Consider the following 24,778-nt stretch of genomic DNA (forward strand, 5'->3'; position numbering starts at 1 on the left):
AAATGCCGGAAACTGAAGCCCCTGGTCCAGCCCAAGACCGGAAGCGGAAGCGTCGATGGTACAGAGGAAGAAATTAGCGGGGCGGCTCGCTGAACTGTGGGTACAGTCTTCTCCGCTGGGGGATTGGATTCACGTGGTACGTTCGGCATCATTGCAAGAGGCAGGACTCTGTGGGCTGCCGGCACTCCTGGGCTCCTGTAGAAGTCTAGGAAGGGGCATGAGTTTGGGGCACCCCGGTCACGGGCTATGGCGTTCCTCCCCCTTTCCCGTGAGCCGCGTTTGCACCCCTGGGGCCTCAGGCTGTCCCGGCAGGTCGGCGCATAGCCTCGGTTTCCTCCTAGCTCTGGGCACCGCTGTCACCTTCTCAGAGTTCCCCATCTCCCCACCATCTTGCCCCGGTGTGTTTTTGCCTCCTAGGGGACATTTAGTCGCCTGGAGGCATTGTTTTGGTTGTTAAAAATGGGAGGGGCTTCTACTGGCTTCAAGTGGGTGGAAGCCAGGGATGCTATTGGACATCCTACAGTGCACTAAATAGCCCCCGTGACAAAGCATTATCAATAGTGCCGAGGTTTGGAAACCCTGTTCTAGGGTCTTAAAATCTTCAAAGCCCTGAATGAACTTAAAAGGTTAGTGGAGACACTTTTAGTGCCCTTGAGTGACGAGCCTTGTTAAAAGTGTCTGGAATCACAAAAAGACAGTCACTATCCAGTTAAAAGAGTTGAGTACGGCGAATGAATGCACACCGCGTGAAGCCGCTTCCTCCTACTCAGAGGGCAGATGGCTGGACAAGAATCAGGAAAATCTAGTCGTAACCTGCAATTACGTGTTGAATCGGTGCAGTAAATATTAATACAAACAAAGAAAAGTGAATGGTGTGGCCCTTCCATCCCGCAATTGTATTATGCCCCCCCCCCGCCCCCAAAATCTCAAAAGCAATCTTTGTATCCTTTTTTCCCCCCCACCCCCAACAGACAAGTAAATTATCTTGGCGTTCAAGTCTGAGTTGAAACCAGTCTCAAGGTTCACCTGTTCTCATTGACACGTGGATTTCTGTGTGACCAGGTGAGTACCATGTGGATCTTGTAAAAACAGTTTCCAGCAGCCTCAGCTATGCAGAACTGCTAATAGGCCTTTCCTGTGCTCAGACTGTAAACACAAGGAGTCACTGAAAGTGAAAGTATCTTTTTTAAAAAAAATTGTTTGATGGGATAGTAAGGAGTGTGGTGATGCATGTGTAAATAAGTAAATACAGTTTTGTGCAAATAAATGTACATTAAACAAACATACAAATAACTGTACATAAGTAACAAATATAGATTTACTTGCACCGAAAATTTTAGAATTTTATATATTTTAAGTATATTTTATATATTTAAGTATAAATGTATACATTTTTTAATGTGTATCTGTAGTATTAAAAGTTATCCCACCAAAGACTAGCCAGACTGCTCAGCAACATTCCTCAGGCCTGGTTCAGTTTGACTTCTAAAACCCTATTAATCTTCCACGAAGATTCAAAACAGGGTGCATGGGGGGAAAAGTAATTTGTACTTTTTTATATTGGCAACAGAAATTCAAAATTGAATTAACCAGCAACCAAATGTCTTTTGAGCAAGTGTTTGGTTTTATTTTGTGTTTTGTTTATTTTGTTTTATCTTCGTGAGATTTAAAAATCAGTTGGAGGAATACTGAGCAACAGCTTGTAGATGGAAGAGTAGGGCAGTAGTTTCTGCAGATTATACTCTACACCTTGCTTTATAATAAGAATTAACTTTATTTCTTTAACTGTTTCTGAAATACAGTCTGATAATTTATATTGCAGAGAATCATTTTGAGTAATCTTATATTGTTGGTTTTCACTAATTGTTTGTGTTTGTGTGTGTGCCTTTTTCATTCTGTCTTTTCTTGTCTGTAACATTCTTAAGGGGAATGCTTGCTTGTCATGCAATAGATATGCTTTGAGTACACATTTTAAGGTAACCAACTATCCTCTTTTATTCGACTGAGGGGTTTGCCGGGCTTGCCAGGTGGCTCGGTGATAAAGAATCCCCCTGCCAATGCAGGAGACCCAGGTTTGGTCTCTGGGTTGGGAAGATTGCCTAGAGAAGGAAATGGCAACTCACCCACTCCAGTATTGTTACCTGGAAAATCCCATGGACAGAGGATCCTCGCAGGCTACAGTTCATGGGGTTGCAAAGAGTTGGATACGACTGAGTGACTGAACCCTCATGCATGAGGATTTTGCCAGGACACAGAATAATTTGGGTTAAACTAGGATTAGGACTCTAGGCATGGATTGAGAGAATTAATATTGTTAAAATGTCCATAGTACCCAAGACAATATACGGGTTGGAAGTAATCCCTATCAAAAATCCAGTGGTATTTCTTACAGAAATAGAACACCTAAAATTTGTACGAAAGTGCAAGAGCAATGGCTTATAGTGTTCAGTATATAGGTCTTTCACGCCCTTGGTTAAATTCCTAGGTATTTTATTCTTTTTGATGCAATTATGTAATTGGATTGTTTTCTTAATTTATTTTTCTTATAGGTCATTATTAGTGTAAGGAAACAACAGATTTGTGTGTATTGATTTTGTACCCTGCAACTTTACTGAATTCAATTGTTATAAGTTTTTTTAGTGAAATCTTTATGGTTTTCTATATGTAAAATCATGCCATCTGCAAATAGTGAAAAGGTTTTACTTTTTTCTTTCCAATTTAGATGCCTTTTATTTCTTTTTCTTGCCTGATTGCTCTGGCTGAGACTTCCAGTACTATGTTGAATAGAAGTGGCAAGAGTGTGGGCATCCTTGCCTGTTTCTGATCTTAGAGGAAAAGCTTCCAGCTTTTCCCATTGAGTATGTTAGCTGTGGGCTTATTGTATATGGCCTTCATTATCTTGAGGTATTTTTCCTCTGTACCTGCCTTGTGGAGAGTTTTTATCATAAATGGATGTTAAATTTTGTTGAATATTTTTTCTGCATCTGTTGAGATAATTATATGATTTTTTTCCTTATTTTGTTTATATGGTATACCACATTGATTGAATTGAACCACCCATTTATCCCTGGAATAAATCCTACTTGATCATGGTGTGTGATCCATGGTGTATGATTTATTGTTGAATTTGGTTTGTTAATATTTTGTTGAGGATTTTTGCATCTGTTCATCAGGGCTGTTGACCTGTACTTTTCTTTTTTGTGTGGCATCCTTGTCTGGTTTTCAGTATCAGGGAAATATTTTCCCTGTGAACTGTGTTTGAAAGAATTCCCCCCTCTTCTGTTTTTGGGAAGAGTTTGAGAAGGCTTGTGTTAGTTCTTCTTGGAATGTTTGGTAAAGTTAATCTGTGCAGCTGCTTGGTCCTGGACTTTCATTTTCTGAGAGGTTTTTGATTACTGATTCAGTGTCCTTGCTAGTGATCAGTCTGTTCAGATTGTGTGTGTCATCAGAGAAATAGAAAATGTGAACTGCTGATGTTGACAGGGGCTTCCTTGGTGGCTCAGCGGTATAAAATCCGCCAGCCAATGCAGGAGACATGGGTTCCATCCCTGGGTTGGGAAGGTCTCCTGGAGAAGGAAATGGCAACCCACTGCAGTATTTTTGCCTGGAACATTCCATGCATGGAAGAGCCTAGCAGACTACAGTCCATGGGGTTGCAGAGTCGGACATGAGTTAACAACTAAACAACAGTCTTTCAAATAGATTCCTTGTAGTATGATTGACAGGAATATGATAAATGTTTTGCATTGCACTTGAGGTTGACAGATGTCCTTCCACAGGGGCTGTTTGTACCCCAGCAGTGTCTAAGAGTGCTCTTCTGTACAGCCTTGGCAATGAGAGATGTGGTCCCCTGTGTCTTTGCTGGTCTGACAGATAAGAAATGGTATCATTGTAGTTGCAATCTCTGTCTTTGTTCTGTAAATAAGATCGGTGGCAATTCTACCAATTGAATAGGTAGTGGTGGAAACCGAACAAAACTGTGTCTCAGAGTGGGTGGGACATGAGGAAATGAGATTGAGAGTGAAAAAAAAAACTTTGGCTGTGACGAGGGAGAGAGACTAGGTGGTAACTAGAAAGAAAACTCTGGTTAGAATAGTAGTGTCTCACTACTGAAAACACTGCGTTGAGTTTAAATGGTGCGAGGGAGTCCGGTAGAGTGGGAGAGCTCGAAAGGAAGGGCAAAGTAGAGATCATTGCTAGTGTCCAGCTCCTAAAAGGGATGGAGCACAGAACAGAGCTGCCCCACCTGGCATTGTAGAGAAGCCAGGTTCTGGTTTATAACCAGAGAGGGAGAAAACCATGGTGCAGGACACAGTTTTGGTGACAAGATGGGAAGGTAGATTCCTTCTCACGAAGATGACTAAGAAGTAGGATGCAAGACAATCTGCTGAAAGTGAGGATATATTTGTTACCTATTGCTGCGTGACAAATCACCCCCAACCTTAGTAACTGAAACAGTAATCCTTTGCTGAGCTTCCTTGTTGGCTTAGTGGTTAAGAACGTGCATGCCAGTGCATTTTAAAGGTAGCGGTTTGTACAAACACATACTACATTTTGGCGGAGGACATGGTGGACCGTCTAAGAAAGGCTCATCCTCAGTAGCCTGGAGAGAGAGACTGTGACAACTTCATATTTTCGCATTCATTCCAGAGCCCAGCCCTAAGTGCACTGTGGGGACAAGAGGAGGGGCGTCCTGGTTCTCCAGCTCCCTGTTGCTGAGGAAAACGTCACTGTCTGAATTGCAGGATGGCGACCATGGTCCTGTCCCCGACTTGTGGTGAGTTTGAGGGTCAGCCCTCAGAACTGACCAGGTGCTAGAGTCTCATGCACCACAGAGCAGGTGGAGGGAGGGGGCTGAGCAGATGAGGCGTGAGTGTTACCCTTGGAGCCCCAAGGTCACGGAGGCCTGACTCTCTGCTGCTTGGGATTTGGGACTTAGCTGGTTTGTGAATCTGGGGAGACCTCACCTGTGTTGCAAATGTGTGGGAGCTTTTGAATTATACTTCTGATTCTTTGTATACACTTAAGCTAGTAACAGTGGTATCCTTTGGCAGTTCAGTTTCTTCATCTGCAAAACAGGAATAGTCCTTTCTTCCTCCAGTGTGGTGTAAGACCTTTGGCCCTATTTTCTGACCCCGAATGAGACAGAGCTCCATTCTGCCTCCAGGAGAAGCTGGGTGTGGGTGTTTGGGTGTCAGTATGTCTTCTCTGTGTGTTGGGGATACAGTCAATTACAAGTAGGTGAGGAAGCCTAAGCCTCCAGGTTTGTGAATGAGAATAGCAGGCAAGCCTGGGTTCTTGGGATATTTCTTCTTCTCCAGCTCAGTCGTCCCTGTACACAGCCCCTCACCAGAAAGGATACGCAGAGAAGGAAGGGTTGGCCCGTGGCTTCCTGACAGACTGGTTACAGGTGAGTCAGACATTCCTGTTTCCAGATTGTATTCCTTTGACCAGAAGTTGGACTTGTCCCTTCAGTGACCTGGAGCTGGATCAGGTTTTCAGGCATCTGGCGGAGGGTTTGGGGCAACCCTTACAATGTCAGCACATGTCAGCATTTGCTGCCATGTCGAGCTTCCTACAAGGTCACTGTCTACACCATGTTTTGCTGAGAGTTTTGTTATTTAATTTTACTGAGGTATTAGTGATTTACAATGATAATTTCTGCTGTACAGCAAAGTGACTCAGTTATACACACACACATATATTTTCTTTTTCATATTCTTTCCATCATGGTTTATCACAGGACACTGAATATAGTTCCCTGTGCTATACAGTAGGACTTGTGGTTTATCCATCCTGTATATAATAGTTTGCCTCTGCTAATCCCAAACTCCCATTCCTTCCCTCCCCTCCACCACCAGCCCCCTTTTGTGAGAGTTTTAAGGGGAAGCTAAGGAAACACATGACTGTGTCCTAAACTCAGGCAGTTGCTGGTGGCCACTGGGGCATCTTTCATCCATTTGCAAAGTACTTCTCTGGTTTCTGCAGTGTCTTAGGCCTGTGCTCAGCCTTTGAGATTGAGGGGAATTCGATTGCAGGATGTCACGGTCTCACTAGAAAAGAAAATTGCCTGTGTGTTAGGGGCACACATGGTGGGCATGAGTAGACAGGAGATGAGTGTCCAGGGCCGAGCCCAGGAGCAGTCGAGAGCAGAGCTCAGAACCCTGCCCATACAGCTCCTGCTTTGGACTCTCTCTTCCCACTCTTGTTGTCCTTAGCTCTTTTTCTCTCAGCATTGGTGGGGACGGTCCTTAGTTAAGCCACGGTGTTTATGGTGGTTTAGGACTTGGTGACTTTTGAGGACGTGACCGTGGAGTTCACCCAGGAGGAGTGGGCACTGCTAGACTCTTCTCAGCGAAAACTGTATAGAGACGTGATGCTGGAGAACTGCAGGAACCTGGCATCGCTTGGTAAGCTCTACATTATTCCTGCATTTATTTAATGACTCAGATAACAAGACTTGTTAAAAAATTGAGGTATCTATCATTCATATAACATAAAATTTACCATTTTAATCGTTAAAAGTTTTTTTTTAATTTATTTAAAAAATTTTTATAATTGAAGGATAATTGCTTGTCTTTTGATATAGTCAGAGTTGTGCAGCCATCAACACTAATTTCAGAGCATTCTCATCACCCTTAAACCTGTACCCATTAATTGATCAGTACCTGTTATCTTCCCCACCCCCCCACTGCCTACAACTACTAATTTGCTTCCTGTTTCTGTGGATTTGCCTATTTGGAGTATTTTCATATCAGTGGAATTATGAAATATGTGATCTTTCCCATTTCTTTCAGGCAACTTAATATTTGAAGGTTTAGCTGTGTTGTAGCATTTATAGGTTCTTTATTCCTTTTTATGACTGAACAATCCATTTTAATGGATATACCACATTTTGTTTTTTGATTCATTGGTTAATAGACATTTGGGTGGTTTCCACTTACTGGCTAGTTTAAATAACGCTGCTATGAATATTTGTGCACACGCGTTTGTCTAAACACCTATTTTCAGTTCCTCTTTGGTATGTATCTAGGGGTGGAATTTTGGCTTTTACATTACTATGCTTAGTTTTCTGAGGAACCACCAACCTGTTTTTTACAGCAGCTGCAGCACTGTGTGAGAGTTCCAATTTCTCCATATCTTCCCCCAATATTTGCTTTTTTGAAGATAGCCATCATCTTGGGTATAATGTGGTATCTCACCTGTTTCGGCTTGGATGTGTGCTCTGTTGTGATTCTTTGTGTTCCCAGGACTGTAGCCTGCCGGGCTCCTCTGTCCATGGAATTTTGGCAAGAATACTGGAGTCGGTTGCCATTTCCTGTTGCATGTTTTGATTTGCATTTCCCTAATTACTAATGAAACAGAACATTTTTTCATGTAATTGTTGACTGTATATCATTTTTGGAGAAATGTCTTTTCAAGCCAATTTTTTAATTGTTTTTTTTGGTTTTGGAAGTTTCTTATATTCTGAATGCCAGACCCTGTTTGCAAAAGGTTTCTCCCATTGTGTGATATCTTTTCATTTTCTTGACAGTGTCCTTTGATACACAAAGTTTACTTTTGATGCGGTCCAGTTTATGCACTTCTTTCTTTTTCCTTCTGCTTTTGGTATCATACCTAGTTATTGCCAAGTCCAAGGTCCTGAAATTTTGCCTCTGTGTTTTTCTCCAAAATGTTCTAGTTTTACTTTCTCAGTGAAATCGTTTACCTATTTTGAGTTAATTTTTATATGGCTTGGAGAAAGTGTCAGCTTAATTCTTTGGTGTGTATTAATTCAGTTGTCCCAGCACCTTTGTAGCAGAGACTATTCCCTCCCCCATTGAACTGTTCTGGCCCAGTTGCCAAAAGTTATTTGACCGTAAGCATGTGAGCTTATTACTCTCAGTTATTTCCCATTAACCTGTGGAAACCTGACATAACCTGATGGGTCTCTCATTGTGCCAGTACCACGTTGTCTTCATTACTGTTACTTTGAGGTAATGTCAGTAAATGGGATTCTTCCTATTTAGTTCTTTTTCAAGATTGCTTTTGGTCTATTCAGGATCCCTTGGCAATTCCATATGAATTTTAGGATCAGCTTGTCCATTTATTTATTTTTTTTTAAAGGCTGTTAGAAATTTGGTGATTTCATTGAATCTGTAGATGATTTTGGTTAGTATTCTTATCTTGGGTGTGTGCTCACTCAGTTGTGTCCAACTCTTTGCAACCCTATGGACTGTATAACCTGCCAGGCTCCTCTGTCAATGGAACTTTCCAGGCCAATATGCTGGAGCAGGTTTCCATCTCGCACTCTAGGGGATCCTCCCAGCCCAGGGATCAAACCCGCTTCTCTTACTTCTTCTGCAGTGGCAGATGGGTTCTTGACCACTAGTGCCACCTGGGAAGCCCTAGTATTGTCCTCTTAATATTAAATTTTTCAATATATATCCTCTATTACTTACTTTCAGTTTGCTTCTGTCATGATCCAATAGATACTTTATATGATTTTATTGGTTTTAAATTTATGTAGACTTGTTTTGTGAACTAACGTATGCTCTTGAGTTGAATATATATTCTGTTGTTGAATAAAGTGTTTTATGTGTGTGAGGTCTAGTAAGTTTATAGGATTGTTTAAGTCCTGAGTTTCCTTATTGATCTTTTAACAAGTTGTTCTACCCATTATCCATTATTAAAAGTGGGGCATTGAAGTCTGCAACTATTATTGTAGATATATTTCTCCCTTCAATTCTGTGAGTTTTGAATTTATACATTTTAGGCCTTAGTTGTTAAGTAGTATATGTCCGTAATTATCATATATTCTTGATTAATTGATCTCTTAATCATTGTGTGTCTTGTAACAGTTTTTGTCTTAAAGTCTGTTTTGCCTCATAGTAGTATAGCCACATTCTCTCTTTTTTATCTCTTGTTTATATGGAATTTGTTTTTCCATTTGTTGATTTTCAACCTGTTAGTGTCTTTAGATATAATGTGAGTCTCTTATAGATCATGTATCATTGATTATTTCCTATCCGTTCTACTAAAATCTGTCTTTTAACTGTGCCAGATTAATCCATTTACCTTTAATGGAATTCCTTAGAAGAAGGACTTAGTTGTGTCATTCTGTTGTCTTCTGTATGCTCTATATCATTTTTGTTCCTCCATTATTGTTTACTTTTGTGTTAGGTATTTTCTAGTGGATCATTTTGATTCCCTTTTCATTTCTGTTTCTGTTTTTTAGTTATTTTCTTAGTGGTTGTGGGAGGGATTCCAGTTTTAATTTTAGACAGTCTGTTCTGACTTAATATCGACTTTAATTCAGTATACAAAAGATTAGCTATGGCACCCCACTCCAGTACTCTTGCCTGGAAACCCCATGGACGGAGAAGCCTGGTAGGCTGCAGTCCATGGGGTCACTGAGGGTCGGACACGATTCAGCGACTTCACTTTTGCTTTTCACTTTCGTGCATTGGAGAAGGAAATGGCAACCCACTCCAGTGTGCTTGCCTGGAGAATCCCAGGGACGGGGGAGCCTGGTGGGCTGCCGTCTCTGGGGTCACACAGAGTCAGACACGACTGAAGTGACTTAGCAGCAGCAGCTGCACCCCTCCTTATACTGGTTTTTTTTTTTTAAACGAATTATATCTTTATACATTGTGTCCCATTAACACAGGCATTTCTCTTTTAAATCATATTGGGAAAAAAGGGGAGTCACAGCTGAAAATAACAAGGAATTAACAATTCAAAAATAAACAATTGTTTTTGATGTTTATATTTACCTGTGTATTTTCCTTTATTGGTGTTCTTCATATGTTTGTGTGGATTTGAGTCAGTATTCATTGCCCATTCATTTCAAGCTTAAAATTTTCCTGTTAGCATTTCTTGTAGGATAGATATGTTAATGACAGATATTCAGGTTTTATTTATAGGAATGTCTTGATTTATTTTTAAAGGGCAGTTTTGCTACATATAGAATCTTTGTTTAACTTTTTTTTTTATAGTAGCTTGGGTATATCTTCCAATGTCTGTTGCCTATGCTTTCTCATCCAGAATTGGCTGTTACTCTTACCAATGATTCTATATATGTGTTGAATCACCTCTCTCTTGCTGCTGTCAGGGATACTCTTTGACTTCTCAGAATTTAATTATATTGTGTTTTAGGATGGATTCTGATTCTTTGAGTTTATCCTGTCTTGGGTTTGTTAAGCTTCTTGGTTGTGTACATTATGTCTCATCAAATTTTGGGAAATTCTTAGCCATTATTTCTTTAAATATCCGTTCTGTCCATTTTCTTCTTCATTTAAGGGACTCCTATTATGTGTATGTTGGTATCCTGTGGGTCTTTTAGGTGCTGGCCGTATTTTATTTCTTTTCTTTCCTTCTGTTTTTCAGACTGAGTAGTATAAATTGTCTTATTTTCTTAGTTACTGATTCTTTCTTCTTGCTCAAGTCTGTTGTTGAACCCCTCCTCTGAATTTTTCATTTTAGTTGTACTTTTCGGCTCCATAATCTATGTTTAGTTTTGTTTTATAATTTCTCTCTTTAAGATATTTTCTCTTTGATCAGAATTTGTTTTTGTGGTTTCCTTTAGGTCCTCGATCATATTTAAAATAGTTAATTTAAATTCTTGGTGTAGTCACCAAGCCCCAAATTTGGGCTTCCTCAAGGGTAGTTTCTACTAATTTTTTTTTTCCTGTAATGGACCATCAGTTCAGTTCAGTTGCTCAGTTGTGTCCAGCTCTTCACGACCTCATGGATCACAGCACACCAGGCCTCCCTGTCCATCACCAACTCCTGGAGTCCACTCAAACTCATGTCCATCGAGTCGGTGATGCCATCCAACCATCTCATCCTCTGTCATCCCCTTCTCCTCCTGCCCTCAATCTTTCCTAGCATCAGGGTCTTTTCCAGTGAGTCAGTTCTTTGCATCAGGTGGCCAAAGTATTGGGAGTTTCAGCTTCAGCATCAGTCCTTCCAGTGAACACTCAGGACTGATCTCCTTTAGGATGGTCTAGCTGGATCTCAAGAGTTCTCCAACACCACAGTTCAAAAGCATCAATTCTTTGGCACTGAGCTGTCTTTATAGTCCAACTCTCACATCCACACATGACTACTGGAAAAACCATAGCCTTGACAAGACGGACCTTTCTTGGCAAAGTAATGTCTCTGCTTTTTAATATGCTATCTGAATACTTTTGTATATTTGCCTGCCTTATAGTTTTTTGTTGCTGTTGAAAACTAGACATTTAGAATGTTGTAACATAATTCTGGAATCACTTATTTCCCCATCCCTAGAGTTTGTTGGTGTTGTTTGTTATAGTTGGTGTGATATGCATGTTTAGTGATCTTTTTGAACTCATTTTTGTAATGTCAGTATTCGTTGTACATGGCCACTGAAAACTGTTCAGTTAGCTTAATGGTTATTGTTGTTGTTTTAGTTTCTATGTCCAACTCTTTGCAACCCCATAGACTATAGCATACCAGGCTCCTCTGGCCATGGGATTTCCCAGGCAAGAAGAGTAGGGTGGGTTGCTATTCCCTTCTTCAGGGGATCTTTCTGACTTAGGGATTGAACCTCTGGCTCCTGTCTTCACAGGTAGATTCTTTACCCTGAGCCACCAGTGAGTTCAGTTCAGTTCAGTTCAGTCGCTCAGTCGTGTCCGACTCTTTGTGACCCCATGAATCGCAGCACGCCAGGCTTCCCTGTCCATCACCAACTCCCAGAGTTCACCCAAACTCATGTCCATCGAGTCGGTGATGCCATCCAGCCATCTCAACTTCTGTCGTTGCCTTCTCCTCCTGCCCCAAATCCCTCCCAGCATCAGGGTCTTTTCCAATGAGTCAGCTCTTCGCATGAGGTGGCCAAAGTAGTGGAGTTTCAGCCTCAGCATCAGTCCTTCCAGTGAACACCCAGGACTGGTCTGCTTTAGGATGGACTGGTTGGATCTCCTTGCAGTCCAAGGGACTCTCAAGAGTCTTCTCCAGCACCACAGTTCAAAAGCATCAATTCTTTGGCGCTCAGCTTTCTTCACAGTCCAGCTCTCACATCCATACATGACCACTGGAAAAACCATAGCCTTGACTAGACGAACCTTTGTTGGCAAAGTAATATCTCTGCTTTTGAATATGCTATTTAGGTTGGTCATAACTTTCCTTCCAAGGAGTAAGCGTCTGTTAATTTCATGGCTGCAGTCACCATCTGCAGTGATTTTGGAGCCCAGAAAAACAAAGTCTGCCACTGTTGCCACTGTTGCCCCATCTATTTCCCATGAAGTGATGGGACCAGATGCCATGATCTTAGTTTTCTGAATGTTGAGCTTTAAGCCAACTTTTTCACTCTCCTCTTTCACTTTCATCATCACTTTTTTTAGTTCCTCTTCACTTTCTGCCATAAGGGTGGTGTCATCTGCATATCTGAGGTTATTGATGTTTCTCCCGGCAGTCTGGATTCCAGTGTGTGCTTCTTCCAGTCCAGCGTTTCTCATGATGTACTCTGCATATAAGTTAAATAAGCAGGGTGACAATATACAGCCTTGACGAACTCCTTTTCCTATTTGGAACCAGTCTGTTGTTCCATGTCCAGTTCTAACTGTTGCTTCCTGACCTGCATATAGGTTTCTCAAGAGGCAGGTCAGGTGGTCTGGTATTCCCATCTCTTTCAGAATTTTCCATAGTTTATTGTGATCCACACAGTCAAAGGTTTTGGCATAGTCAATAAAGCAGAAATAGATGTTTTTCTGGAACTCTCTTGTTTTTTTGATGATCCAGCACATGTTGGAAATTTGATCTCTGGTTCCTCTGCCTTTTCTAAAACCAGCTTGAACATCTGGAAGTTCACAGTTCATGTGTTGCTAAAGCCTGGCTTGGAGAATTTTAAGCATTACTTTACTAGCGTGTGAGATGAGTGCAATTGTGTGGTAGTTTGAGCATTCTTTGGCATTGCCTTTCTTTGGCCACCAGTGAAGCCCCAGCTTAATGGTTAACTAATGATTTACCAGAGATTTCCTTAAACAGTTGGAACAAAAAAGAAAAAAGCTCCTAGTGTCTCTATACAGGGGCATGTCTTCAAACTCAGGCAGTTTACAACTTTGCCTTAGTTTTCACTTCCTCCTTGTGCTGAGCCTGAAGGTCTGTCATAGGTGAGGACTTAATGCCCTCTCATGTCTTTTCTGAGCATGTGCCCAAGACTGGTATGCATGTGGCTTTCCAGATTCAAAGGAATATGAGGGAGCTTTTCAAAAAGCTTTATAAAAATTCCCCAAAACATTTTAGGTTATACTTTTATTTTAGGTTTCTTGGTTTGCCTTTTGTTTTCCTCTGCTGTTTCCATTTGCCTCAGGAAGTAGTGGCTAATATATTGCCTTTTTAATGCCTTCAGCACAAGCTCACTGTGTAACCAGCTCAATCTTTGGAGAGTTTGGGGTTAGATAAGTAAAGGCAAGCCCTTTGAGCCAGTCCTTCAGGGAGCCACCAGAAAGGTCAAAACAAACCACCACAGTGTGTTGAGAATAGGGTCTATCCTGCTCTCCCTAGTACTAGGAATTGTCTTCAATGTCATAGCCAAAGCACGGAACAGAGGATGAGTCAAGGGTCACTTAAAAATGTCAGCTATTTTTTGCCCTTGATTAAGCATTTTCCTGGTTGCTGTAGAGTTTTGGTAAGTTTTCAGGGTTCTGATAAAGTTGTTCTGATAGTTTTTCCAGTTTATTCCCTGTTTCTGTAGAGGGAGGGACTTTTGAAGTTCCATATTCTATGATGTTCATTGTTGTTTTTTCTCACAAGACTTCAAGCTTTTCTCTGTTTCTGGGGTGTAGGAGTATGATGATGAAGGAGACAGATATGGCCCCCATGCTCGTAGAGTTCTTTAGCGCCTTCCCTATGAGCTGAATATTCCTTCCCCTGACTTTATATTTTCTATAGTTAAAAGCTTTATAGCATTTGTATTGTGTATTTAAACTTGGGTATGGACTTTGGGACTGTGTGTGCTCTGTCACCCTGGATATTGAACGAGATTGTTTGTACTTTTGTTTCCTGAGAGTTACTATAGTCATTAGAATTTAGATATAATTATTCCGTTGTTCCAAAAGCCACATTTCCCTATCTTCAGAATTCTTGGCTTCAGTTTCATAGAGTTGCTTGTCACTTGCACAGCCCCCCAATGGCACATGTCTTTTCTCCATGAATAGGATATCATGTTGATAAACCCAGTCTGATCTCTCAGTTGGAGCAAGAAGACAAGGTGGTGACAGAGGAAGGAGGAATTCTCCCAGGCACCCGTCCAGGTGAGCTCTAGGAGGATATGAGGAATAGTCTTTGAGGCGTAGCTCTAGCCAGTGATTCAGGGCATGTGAGTGTTACGTTAGGAAATACCTAAAATGTGCTCTTTTCTGACAGAGATGGCCACAGAGATTTGGTATGAGCTTCCTCATGGACCTTCTTTCTTTGCTCTTTAACCCTCTGTTCAATGTCTCCTACTTTACTTTGGACTCAGACGGGGAAAAAAATGTCCCTTTTCCTTTTTAAATAAGTCTCATATGAGCCCTTTTTCTGATTCCTTCCTGGAACTTTACCTTCCTGATAACTCCTCCTATAGTATAAATCTCTGATCAATCTTAATCCTTTTAGAGTCCTTTTTTAGTACCTGTAATTTGTATACTCATATGCCTTTCCTTGAAAACCCCCTCAAAAACCCTAATCCCTCAGTTTGTCTTTACTCATATTTCTTTTCACTATTAACTTAAATTTCTTTTCAATTTGTTTTAGATTTGGAGACGGTACTTAAAGCAAAATGGTTAACTCCAAAGAAGCCTATTTTTAGAAAAGAACATTCTAATGATGTTAGAGCGGTAAGACCAATGTGGTAATTGCTGGTTTTTCTCAGTAGGAAAATTTCATAAGTTAGAAAAGCAACAAATAATCAGGGGAGTCATTATCGGGAAATGTCATTAACATGTGAGATAATGGTGTCTCAGGAGAGATACTGTAAATCAGTTGTAAATTTGGAGAAAATTATAAATTAGCTCCAGACTTGTTTCTTTGCTGAGAGTTCCCACAAGTAAATACTTCCTTAAATGTGACCGTCAAAATATAGAGTAGTCTTAAACTTATCAGAAAATGCTCTGTGAATATGATAAGGACTTGTGGCAATGCATCTGTCTATCCTTTCTTAACTTGTAAAAGCTCAGACCGGGTAGAAGCCATTTAACAAGCATTTAAAATAGATAGCTGCAACATCAATGATAATAATGTAACAGAATTCCTGGGAGAGAAAATTTGTATAACAGCATTGAATATTAAAAAATGTTATATAGATTTCGTTCATCTCTTAACAGGAGAGAAGTCATCTGGGAGTGAAACTCAATGAATGTAATCAGTGTTTTAAAGTCTTCAGCACAAAATCTAACCTTACTCAGCACAAAAGAATTCATACTGGAGAAAAACCCTATGACTGTAATCAGTGTGGAAAATCCTTCAGCAGTAGATCTTACCTTACTATTCATAAGAGAATACATAATGGGGAGAAACCCTATGAATGTAATGACTGTGGGAAAGCCTTCAATGATCCTTCCTCTCTTAGACTGCATGTGAGAATTCACACTGGAGAAAAACCCTATGAATGTAACCAGTGTTTTCATGTTTTCCGCACTAGTTGTAACCTCAAAAGCCACAAGAGAATTCATACGAGGGAGAATCACCATGAATGTAATCAGTGTGGCAAGGCCTTCAGCACGAGGTCCTCCCTTACTGGGCACAATAGTATTCATACAGGAGAGAAGCCTTATGAATGCAATGACTGTGGGAAAACCTTTAGGAAGAGCTCATATCTGACACAGCATATGAGAACTCATACTGGAGAAAAACCCTATGAGTGTAATCAGTGTGGAAAGTCCTTCAGCAGTAGCTTTTCTCTTACTGTTCACAAGAGGATTCATACTGGTGAGAAACCCTATGAATGCAGTAACTGCGGGAAAGCATTTAATAATCTCTCAGCTGTTAAGAAACATGTGAGAACTCACACTGGAGAAAAACCCTATGAATGTAATCATTGTGGAAAATCTTTCACCACTAATTCTTACCTTTCTGTGCACAAGAGAATACATAACAGGTGGATATGAATGCAGTAACTGATTTCTTATCTCTCAGACAACTTGTGACAACTCACAGTCTAGATGTATGAGTCAGCTGCTGCTGCATAACAAATTTCCCCTTGAAACATAGTGGCTTTAAACAGCAAACATATGTTATCTATAGATCAGGAATTCAGAACCAGCTTATCAATGTAGTTCTGGTCAGGATCTCATGAGGTTGCAATCAAGATGTCAGCAGGAGCTGCCATCCTCCACTTTATTGCCAAAGAGTCCACTTCCAAAATGGCTCACTGGCACACTTGGCAAGTTAGTCGCTGGTTGTTGGCAGGGAACCTTCATTTACTCACCGTGTTGGATTCTCTACAGGGTTAAATATCTTTATGATGTAGAAGCAGGGTCGTCCCAAAGCATTGGATTTAAAGAAGAGCTAATGCAGAAGCTACAGTGTCTTTTATGACCTTGACCCAGAAGGACATATCATCACTTCTTCAGTACTTTAAGGGTCACACAGATCACTCCTGATACATTGTGGGAAGAGACCATGCTCAATGTGAATATCAGGAAACAAAGATTGTTGGGAACCATCTGAGAAGTCACTGAAAGGGGGCCTTCAGGAGACCCTCTTTCTTTCAGTCAATTCAATATGAAGTAATATTCGGTAACTCCTGTGTAAATTCACTCATGAAAGAAACCTCATAAGTCCAAGCTTCATGATAAACTTTAAGCTCAAACTCACCCTAACGTACATAAAAGGTTATGTATTGGGGATAAATCTGAGGAATACAGTCGTGATATCTAGGGAGTCATGTGGCAGGGAAAATCTGATGAACATCATCAGAATGTAAAAGCCTTTAGGGACACTTGTCCCTTAAAATGTCCCTTAGAACATGTGAGAGGAATCACTACAGAGGAACACTCACGTAAGGAATGTGGAAAACCCTGTAGCACAAGCGTTTTTGTTAACAGAAGATGAAATTTCAAGTACCAAGTACGATGGGAAAGCCTTCAGGGTTCTTTCAGTTTTTAAGAGACATGAGGATCGATTCTGGAGAGAACAAACCATTGAATGGCATCAGTATTGGAAAGCCAGTTTCCCACATTCCTTAAACTTGTGAGTATAAAGAAGGAGGGAATGCCTTTAATGATAGCTCTTACTTTAGGAAAAGTATGAAATTCCTGGATGCAAAAACCTGTGAGTGGATTAATTTTGGAAAGTCTTTCGATGACTTCTGTCTTTGTTGAATTGTGTGAAGTCACCCAGGAGGGGCTTCGGGAAGGGAGCCCAAGAAGGTATTCAGCATGAGATTGCCTTAGCTCTTCTCTGAGTGGCCATGGAATACTTTAAAATGGGAATGGAAAAGGGTAAATGTTAAAAGTGTGGGATTACCTTTCAGTGTCTCATCCTTAGGGTGGGGCAACTAGTTCTTTAATTTTCAGTCTTTTTGATTAAGTAACAACATTTGTGTCTGCAGCTGTGCCCTAAAATAAACCTTAAGTTATGTTCTGTAGTTTTGTATGTAATACATTTATCATCATTGACTCTAAAACTATTAATACACTGCATATTCATAAAGATATTTCTGACTATTGCCTGAGTGATTTAGTTTATCCTAGGAAAAGCTAGGATAATTGCTAAACACCTTTTAGCAATTGCTAAATAGCTAAATTGCTATATACTTTTTCCTAATTTAATGGCATTTTTATTAAGTGGATTTTATTATGCTGATTCTTTTTTGTCTTTCCATCCTAGTATGGCAGTTATTTTTAGCCTCTTTCCCAATGTCCATTTCCCCCTATATTTTCTTAAAAGAAGAAGCAGATTTTTTTCTTTAAACTTTTTTTCAAGTTGTTGATGAATAGTATTGAAAATAGTCAATCCACAGGGCATCCCCAAAGCCCAGGGAGGTGTTCTGCTCTGCTGTCCATGAGAAGTAGGTGGAAGTCACAGAGGGGAGTGAGGGGGACACATCATTGTCTGGCTTGTCTGCCTCACCCATATCCTGTTCATCTTACCCATTCATTCTTGTGGAGTCAAGCTGTAGAGTTGGAAGAACTATATTTTGATCATGATGACAATGACCACAGTATGGCAAAAATCACAATGAGTGGGCTCCCTAAGAGGCTCTGATTGGCTCTATCACCTACAGGCTGCTTATTCCTAGACTTCTTACATGATTTATAAGTAACCTATGTGGTTGAGACTCAAGTGATTCTTTTTTGTTTGTTTTTGAGGTGGTGTTCTGTTAATGTCCTGCTGAATAATATTATTAGTTGGTCATTTTATAAATGCTCCAAGATTATTTGAAAACTGTGTGTGTGTGTGTGTATATGTGTGTGTGTGCTCAGTTGTGACTGACTCTTTTTGCGACCCCATGGACTGTAGCCCTCCAGGCTCCTTTGTCCATGGGATTTCCCAGGTAAGAATACTGGAGTGGGCTGTTCTTCCCTTCTCCAAGGGATGTTCCCTACCCAGGGATCAAAGTGGAGTCTTCTGTGTCTCCTGTCTTGCCAAGTGGATTCTTCACCAGTGAGCCACCTGTGTATTCTCTAATTTTCAGATATAGAGTGTATTCTCATTAACTCAAGCTAAACATGTTTTCAGATATATTAATAGTATGTACCTGAAGCTTTTCCCCCTCTCTCTTAAACATAATTACCAATAGATGTGAATTAAAGTTCTCTACCATGGTTGTGGATTAACAAATTCATTTTGGTAATTCTGTCATTTCTTTCTTTATGTATTTTAATGTAATGTAAATAAAGTACATGCATTTCTGAGGTGGTTGATCAGAAACTGAAGAGGAACTGAAGAGCCTTTTGATGAGGGTGAAAGAGATGAGTTTAAAACTCAGCATTAAAAAAACTAAGATCATGACCTCCAGTCTCATCACTTCATGGCAAATAGAGGGGAAAAAGTGTAAGCAGTGGCAGATCTTATTGGGCTCCAAAACCACCGTGGATGGTGACTGCAGCCATGAAATTAAAAGATGCTTGCCTCTTGGAAGAAAAGCTATGACAAACATAGACAGCATATTAAAAAGAGACGTGGCTCTGAAAGAAAAAAAGGTCCATATAGTCAAAGCTATCGTTTTTCCAGTAGTCATGTAAGGATGTGAGAGTTGGACCAGAAAGAAGTCTGAGTGCCAAAGAATTGATGCTTTTGAATCGTGGTGCTGGAGAAGACTCTTGGGAGTCCCTTGGACAGCAAGGAGATCCAACCAGTGAATCCTAAAGGAAATCAATCCTGAATATTCATTGGAAGGATTGATGCTGAAGCTCCAATACTTTGGTCACCTGATGCAAAGAGCAGACTCACTGGAGAAGACCCTGATGCTAGGAAAAATCAAAGGCAAAAAGAGAAGGGAGGTGCAGAGGATGAAATGGTTGGATGGCATCACGGCTCAATGGACCTATGAATTTGAACAAACTCCAGAAGATGGTGACGGACAGGGAAGCCTAATATGCTGCAGTCCATGGGATCCCAAAAACTCAGACATAGCAACTGAACAACAGAGAAAAAGAAAAACTAAAGCATTGAGAGGAAATAAAATTCCTCATTAAATAGAGAATACCATCTTTATCCATGGTTAAAACATTTTAATGAGCTCATTTTCTTTAAGACAAATAACTCAGTATGATATAGATAGAAACATGGTATAATTTTTAGAAATTAGAGATGCTGATTCTCAGATTCACAAGGAAAGGAATTTATTCAAAGAGAAATAACTTTTATGGGGGGATAAAATGAGAGAGGATGTGGGAAAAAGTAACATACCAAAATATTTCTCAGAAGTTCATTATTGGAGGAAAAAACTGGACAAACTGAAAATGTAGAGACTCCAGAAAAAGCCCATATTTATTTGGAAACTCAGAAGTTAAGATTAAGTTTCTATTTTAAGTAAATTGCAAAATTATGATTTGAGTGAAGAAAATATACTACCAGTAATTTAAAAAATTTAATTTTTTAATTGAAGGATAATTGCTTTACAGGATTTTGTTGTTTTCTGTCAAACATCAACATGAATCCACCATAGCTACCAGTATTTTTCACTGGCTACTTTCTGCATTCAGAAAAAAATTATTTTTCAGTTAAAATTTTATTTTCAATAAAAATCTCTGAATGAATTGCACTAATGTGTGAAAAGCATGTATACCTTCAGTATTTTCTCCTAATAGGAATCTTTCCTCTTGTCAGACACAATACAGTAAAGGCTGGCCCAAAATGTTTTTACAGAGAAAATGAACTTTCTGGATACAGGAATGGAAGAAACAATAAGGATGTACTTACTGTATACTTAATGACGGAGGACCCAGCTAGATTCAGTAGCAGGAGCTTTGAGGAGCCGTTAATCTGAGATAGAACATCTATCCATAACTCTAAATGACTGAGACTTTTAAAAAGAGAAAACAGATCCTCTGCAAAATAGCTGTAAAGCAATTCTGATGCTGTTATTGGAATGAATACGAAATACCTATCTGGTATACTGCTAATGGCAGCTTGCTGCTCTCTATTATTGGAATGAATAGTATCTATCTGGTATACTATTCAAAAGCCAAGTGTAATAGCAACTTACTATGAGATAAAACCTGAATGCAGATTTCTCTTAGAATCTGTTTGATACTTTAAACCTTTCAGAGAGTTCTCAAGTCTCAGGAGGGTATAGCACTTTGGGGCAAAGATACAGCCTTAGGAGCCCAGCACTAGAGGCCAAGATGGAGATGATCTCCACGGCCACCATGACCTTGCCCTTGGTGCTGTGGCAGATAGGGAGGAAGGTGACCCAGACACTGAGGAGCACCAGCATGCTGAAGGTCAGGAAATTGGCTTCACTGAAGGTGTCAGGCAGCTTCCTGGCCAGGAAAGCCAAGGAGAAGGTCCCCAGGGCTAAGGAGCCCAGGTAGTCCAGGACACAGTAGAAGGCAGTGACCGAGCCCTTGTTGCACACGATGAGGAGCTCCTTGGGCTCAGAGTGAGTGTCCATCTCAAGGAAAAGGGGAGAGGCTCCCAGCCAGACTCCACAGATGATCACCTGGATCATGGAGTACATGGGAAAGACATAGCAGGTCCTGTTAAGAGCAATCGCCTCATTGTTCTTCCTGGTTTCCTGGCCTTGAATGCCAGGATCACAGCCAGGGTTTTGGCTAAAACAGTGGCCACAGCCACAGTGAACACAGCTTCCAATGTGATCTGTTGGAGGATGCAGGTGGCTGTGGGGGGATGATTGATGAAGAGTAAGGAGCGGAGGAAGCATAGGAGGAAGGAGATGAGCAGGACATGGCTGAGAGCCCGGTTATTGGCCTTGACTATGGGGGTGTGTCGGTGCTTCACAAAGACCCACAAAACCACAGCCATGAGGACACAGGCACGGAGCTGTGCAGGCCAGTGACATCCCCAGAGAACCCTCTAAGGCCACAAAGGTCAGGACTTTGGGGAGGCAGCGATTTCTCTTCCTGTTGGGGTACTCTTGGTCTGGGCGCTGGACACAATGCTGTGCACCTGGGGAGAAAGACAGCATTTCATTTTCACGATTCATTTTTATCACATTTGAACATTGTCACCATTTCTGTGAGGTGTGTATTCATCCCCTCTGATGTTACCTTCAAACAAACCAAGTTAAGACTGTTTATACCAAGGGACAATACTTTCAGGAAAAAAAACATGTATTAATGAATCTAATGACGTGGTGGAAATGGATGTGCTCATTTGTGGTTCAGTTAACAAAGGCACTGATTCTTCCTAACTCTTTACTCTCCCCAGTACATGAGTAAAGTCATAAATTTAAAAATGGTAAGTTTGGCTTTATCCAAATTAAAGTCTTTCGTGTATCAAGGTAAGTGTCAAGAAAGTGAAGGCACAGTGGAACAAAAGGGAGAAAATATTTGTACTTCTTCATTTGATAGGGCATTAATATCTGGAATCAATCCAGTACTCCTACAAACCCACACAACAAAAATACAACCCAATTAAACTATGAACAAAGGACGTGTGTAGACATGTCTCCAAAGAAGATATACAAATGGGTATTAAATACATGAAAATATGCTCAAAACCAATATGTGTTACAAAATGCAAACTAAATCATGAGATAACCACTTTGTACCCCTAGGATAGCTATTTTACAAAATATAGTTAAAATAACATCTGTCACTAAGGATGTTAAATAATTGGAATCTTCATACATTACTGGAAGGAGTATAAAATGGTATAGCTGAAGTGAAAAGCAGTATGTCAGTGTCTCAAAAAATTACACATAACATCACTATAAGAAAAAGATACCCCCCTTCTAAATATTGATATACACCCAAAAGATATGAAGGCAGTGCCTTAAGTAGATGTTTGTACATTACTCTTATCAATGTTATGATAACCTAAAGGAGGGAAGCAGCACAAATGTCCACTAAAGACAAATGAAGTGATAAAAGGTACTATCTATATGCAATGAGCACTATTCAACCTTGAAAAATAATGAAATTGTCTTAACATGCTGCAAAGTGGATTAATCTTGAAAGTGTTATGGGAAGTGAAATAAGTCAGACCCCAGAGAACAAGCACTGTATGGTTCTACTCACACGAGGTGCTGAGGAATAAACAAGTTCATAGACAAAGTAGGTGGAAGAATGCTCACAAGGGACTTCCGTGAAAGAGTATAGGGGAGTTACTTTTTAATGTCTATAGAATTTAATAATGATAAATTTCTGTACATGGGTAGTGGAAATGATTGCACAACCATTGAAATGTACTTATAGCACTGACTACACATAAGACTGATTAAAATGGTAAAATTTATATATATTTGCCACAATAAAATGTGTAGATCCAATAATGAATAAAGGCATGAATTGAGAAGCTGGTGCACAATGACTCTGCCTATGCCCTCGGTCTCCTTTTTAAGGAGAAAGGGGAAAGTGATGAAGTTATCATTATGTTTCTATACCTGCGTGGTTGGAAATGTGTCTCTCAGACAAAAAGCACAAGTAAAGCAGCACATTGGCCTGCCTTGTAGAATTTTTCTGAATCCTAAGCTGTAGCTCTGGCTACACACACACTGGAATATTATTCTGTCATAATAAAGAATGAAATCTTACCATTTGTGGCAGCATGGGGACCTAGGAGGTATTATGTTAAATGTAATGACTCAGAGAAAGACAACAACTGCATGATTTCACATGTATGTTTAACGGGTAAATGACCCATCAAAACAAAAAAACCAGACTCACAGGAAACAAAAAGGTGGTTGCCAGAGGGGAAGAAGCTGGGGGGAAAACAGAAACAGGTGGGGAAGATTAGAATGTACAAACTTCCAGTTGCAAAATAAATGTCCTGGGTATGAGATGTACAGTCTGAGGAATATAGTCAACAGCTCTGTAATATCTTTGTATGGTGATATATCCAAACTATAGTGGTGACCATTTTCAAATGTATAGAATCATGATGTTATGTAACAAGAACTAAAAAAGGAAAGTAACATGATAAGTCAAATATTCAAAAACAAACTCGTAAGAGAGTTCAGATTTGTGGTTACCAGCAGCAGGTTGAGGGGTGCAATTGGATGAAGACTGTTAAAAGATACAAACTTCCAGTTATAAGAAAACTAAGTCCTAGGGATGTACTGTACAACACAACAAAAAAATTAACGCTGTTATACATGAAAGTTGTTAAAAGTAAATCCTAAATGTTCTCATCACAAGGAAAAAAATTCTTTTTCTTTGATTATGTATCTACATGAGATAATGGATGTTCACTAACCTTATGGAAGTAACTATTTCATGATGTCTATAACAAACCATTATGCTGTACCCCTTAAAATATGGTGCTGTATGCCATTTCTATCTCAATAAAACTGGAAGAAGAAATAATAATCACCTATACAAATCTGCTCCTGCTGGACATTGGCTCAGAACACCTGTAGGCTACGTAGTGTAAAATCAAGATTTTGCAATCAAAGGATGAGTTTAGTGCTGACTTAATGGGTGCACACATAATCTCATATGAGGACTCTCTGATAGTTTTACAATGTGTACATCTCATCTTGAAAAGATCTCATACCTCTTTAAATCCAATAGGCCATTCTATCATCTCTTCCTTGATCACCAAGCCTTGACCATATAGACTATTGGAGCCAAACTCTCCCACTTTAATCAGGAGCCCAAGACCACCTGGAAAACTCACAGCATTCAGGATATCATACTGCACCACATGACTTCTTTTCCAAGGATGTGTGCTCCCCAGCACTGTTTCTAAATTGAATTTTATACAGGAATGGGTGAAGCTAGAGGAGAAGAAAGATTTGGAAATGTAAAGTGTATTCAAATTAGAGATGGAAGGGCTATACTTACAAAGCAAGCACTTCTCCACTTCCCTAAACTCAAGCTTTCTTGTTGGTAGAAGCTGAGTTTTGTTTGGGTGTTTATCATCTCTTGGACTCTAGTGACATGAACTTGTCCTTTCATCCTGAAAACAAGGAGAGAAGGAATTAAATACAGTCCAGACACTGTTCAAAGCCTTGCCTTTGTTATAAGTTTTGGTAAACCTGACCCATAAAGTTTGCTTTTGGCTTCTGGAAGGAAATGCCTGTACTCTCAAAAAGGTACAACATGGAATTTTTTTTTTTTTTCTCATCCTGCAGTTGGATGTTTTTGATCAAGAATATGACTGTCTGACTGGATTCCATGGTGGCTCAGACTGTAAAGAATCTGTATACAATGCAGGAGAC

General features: G+C 40.1%; 1 protein-coding gene and 1 pseudogene across 4 annotated transcripts; one reads left to right on the forward strand and one right to left on the reverse strand.

The window, feature by feature from the left end:
- Window positions 1-60: 60 nt before the first annotated feature.
- Window positions 61-20,194, forward strand: ZNF557 (zinc finger protein 557). Of its 4 annotated transcripts, NM_001434847.1 has the most exons (8): window positions 61-136; window positions 972-1,062; window positions 4,651-4,777; window positions 5,322-5,410; window positions 6,284-6,410; window positions 14,163-14,258; window positions 14,740-14,822; window positions 15,309-20,194. In NM_001434847.1, the coding sequence occupies exons 3-8, from the start codon at window positions 4,747-4,749 to the stop codon at window positions 16,089-16,091; spliced, it is 1,209 nt and encodes a 402-aa protein (NP_001421776.1). In that variant the 5' UTR covers window positions 61-136; window positions 972-1,062; window positions 4,651-4,746; the 3' UTR covers window positions 16,092-20,194. The 4 variants fall into 4 exon arrangements, with proteins under 4 accessions (NP_001421776.1, NP_001421777.1, NP_001091854.2 ...); NM_001434848.1 differs by lacking the exon at window positions 5,322-5,410; NM_001098384.2 differs by having other exon boundaries at window positions 14,163-20,194.
- On the reverse strand, window positions 20,716-24,276 carry LOC785273 (vomeronasal 2 receptor pseudogene; annotated as a pseudogene).

This window comes from Bos taurus, chromosome 7, assembly GCF_002263795.3.
Source record: "Bos taurus isolate L1 Dominette 01449 registration number 42190680 breed Hereford chromosome 7, ARS-UCD2.0, whole genome shotgun sequence".
Taxonomy (NCBI): Eukaryota; Metazoa; Chordata; class Mammalia; order Artiodactyla; family Bovidae; genus Bos; species Bos taurus.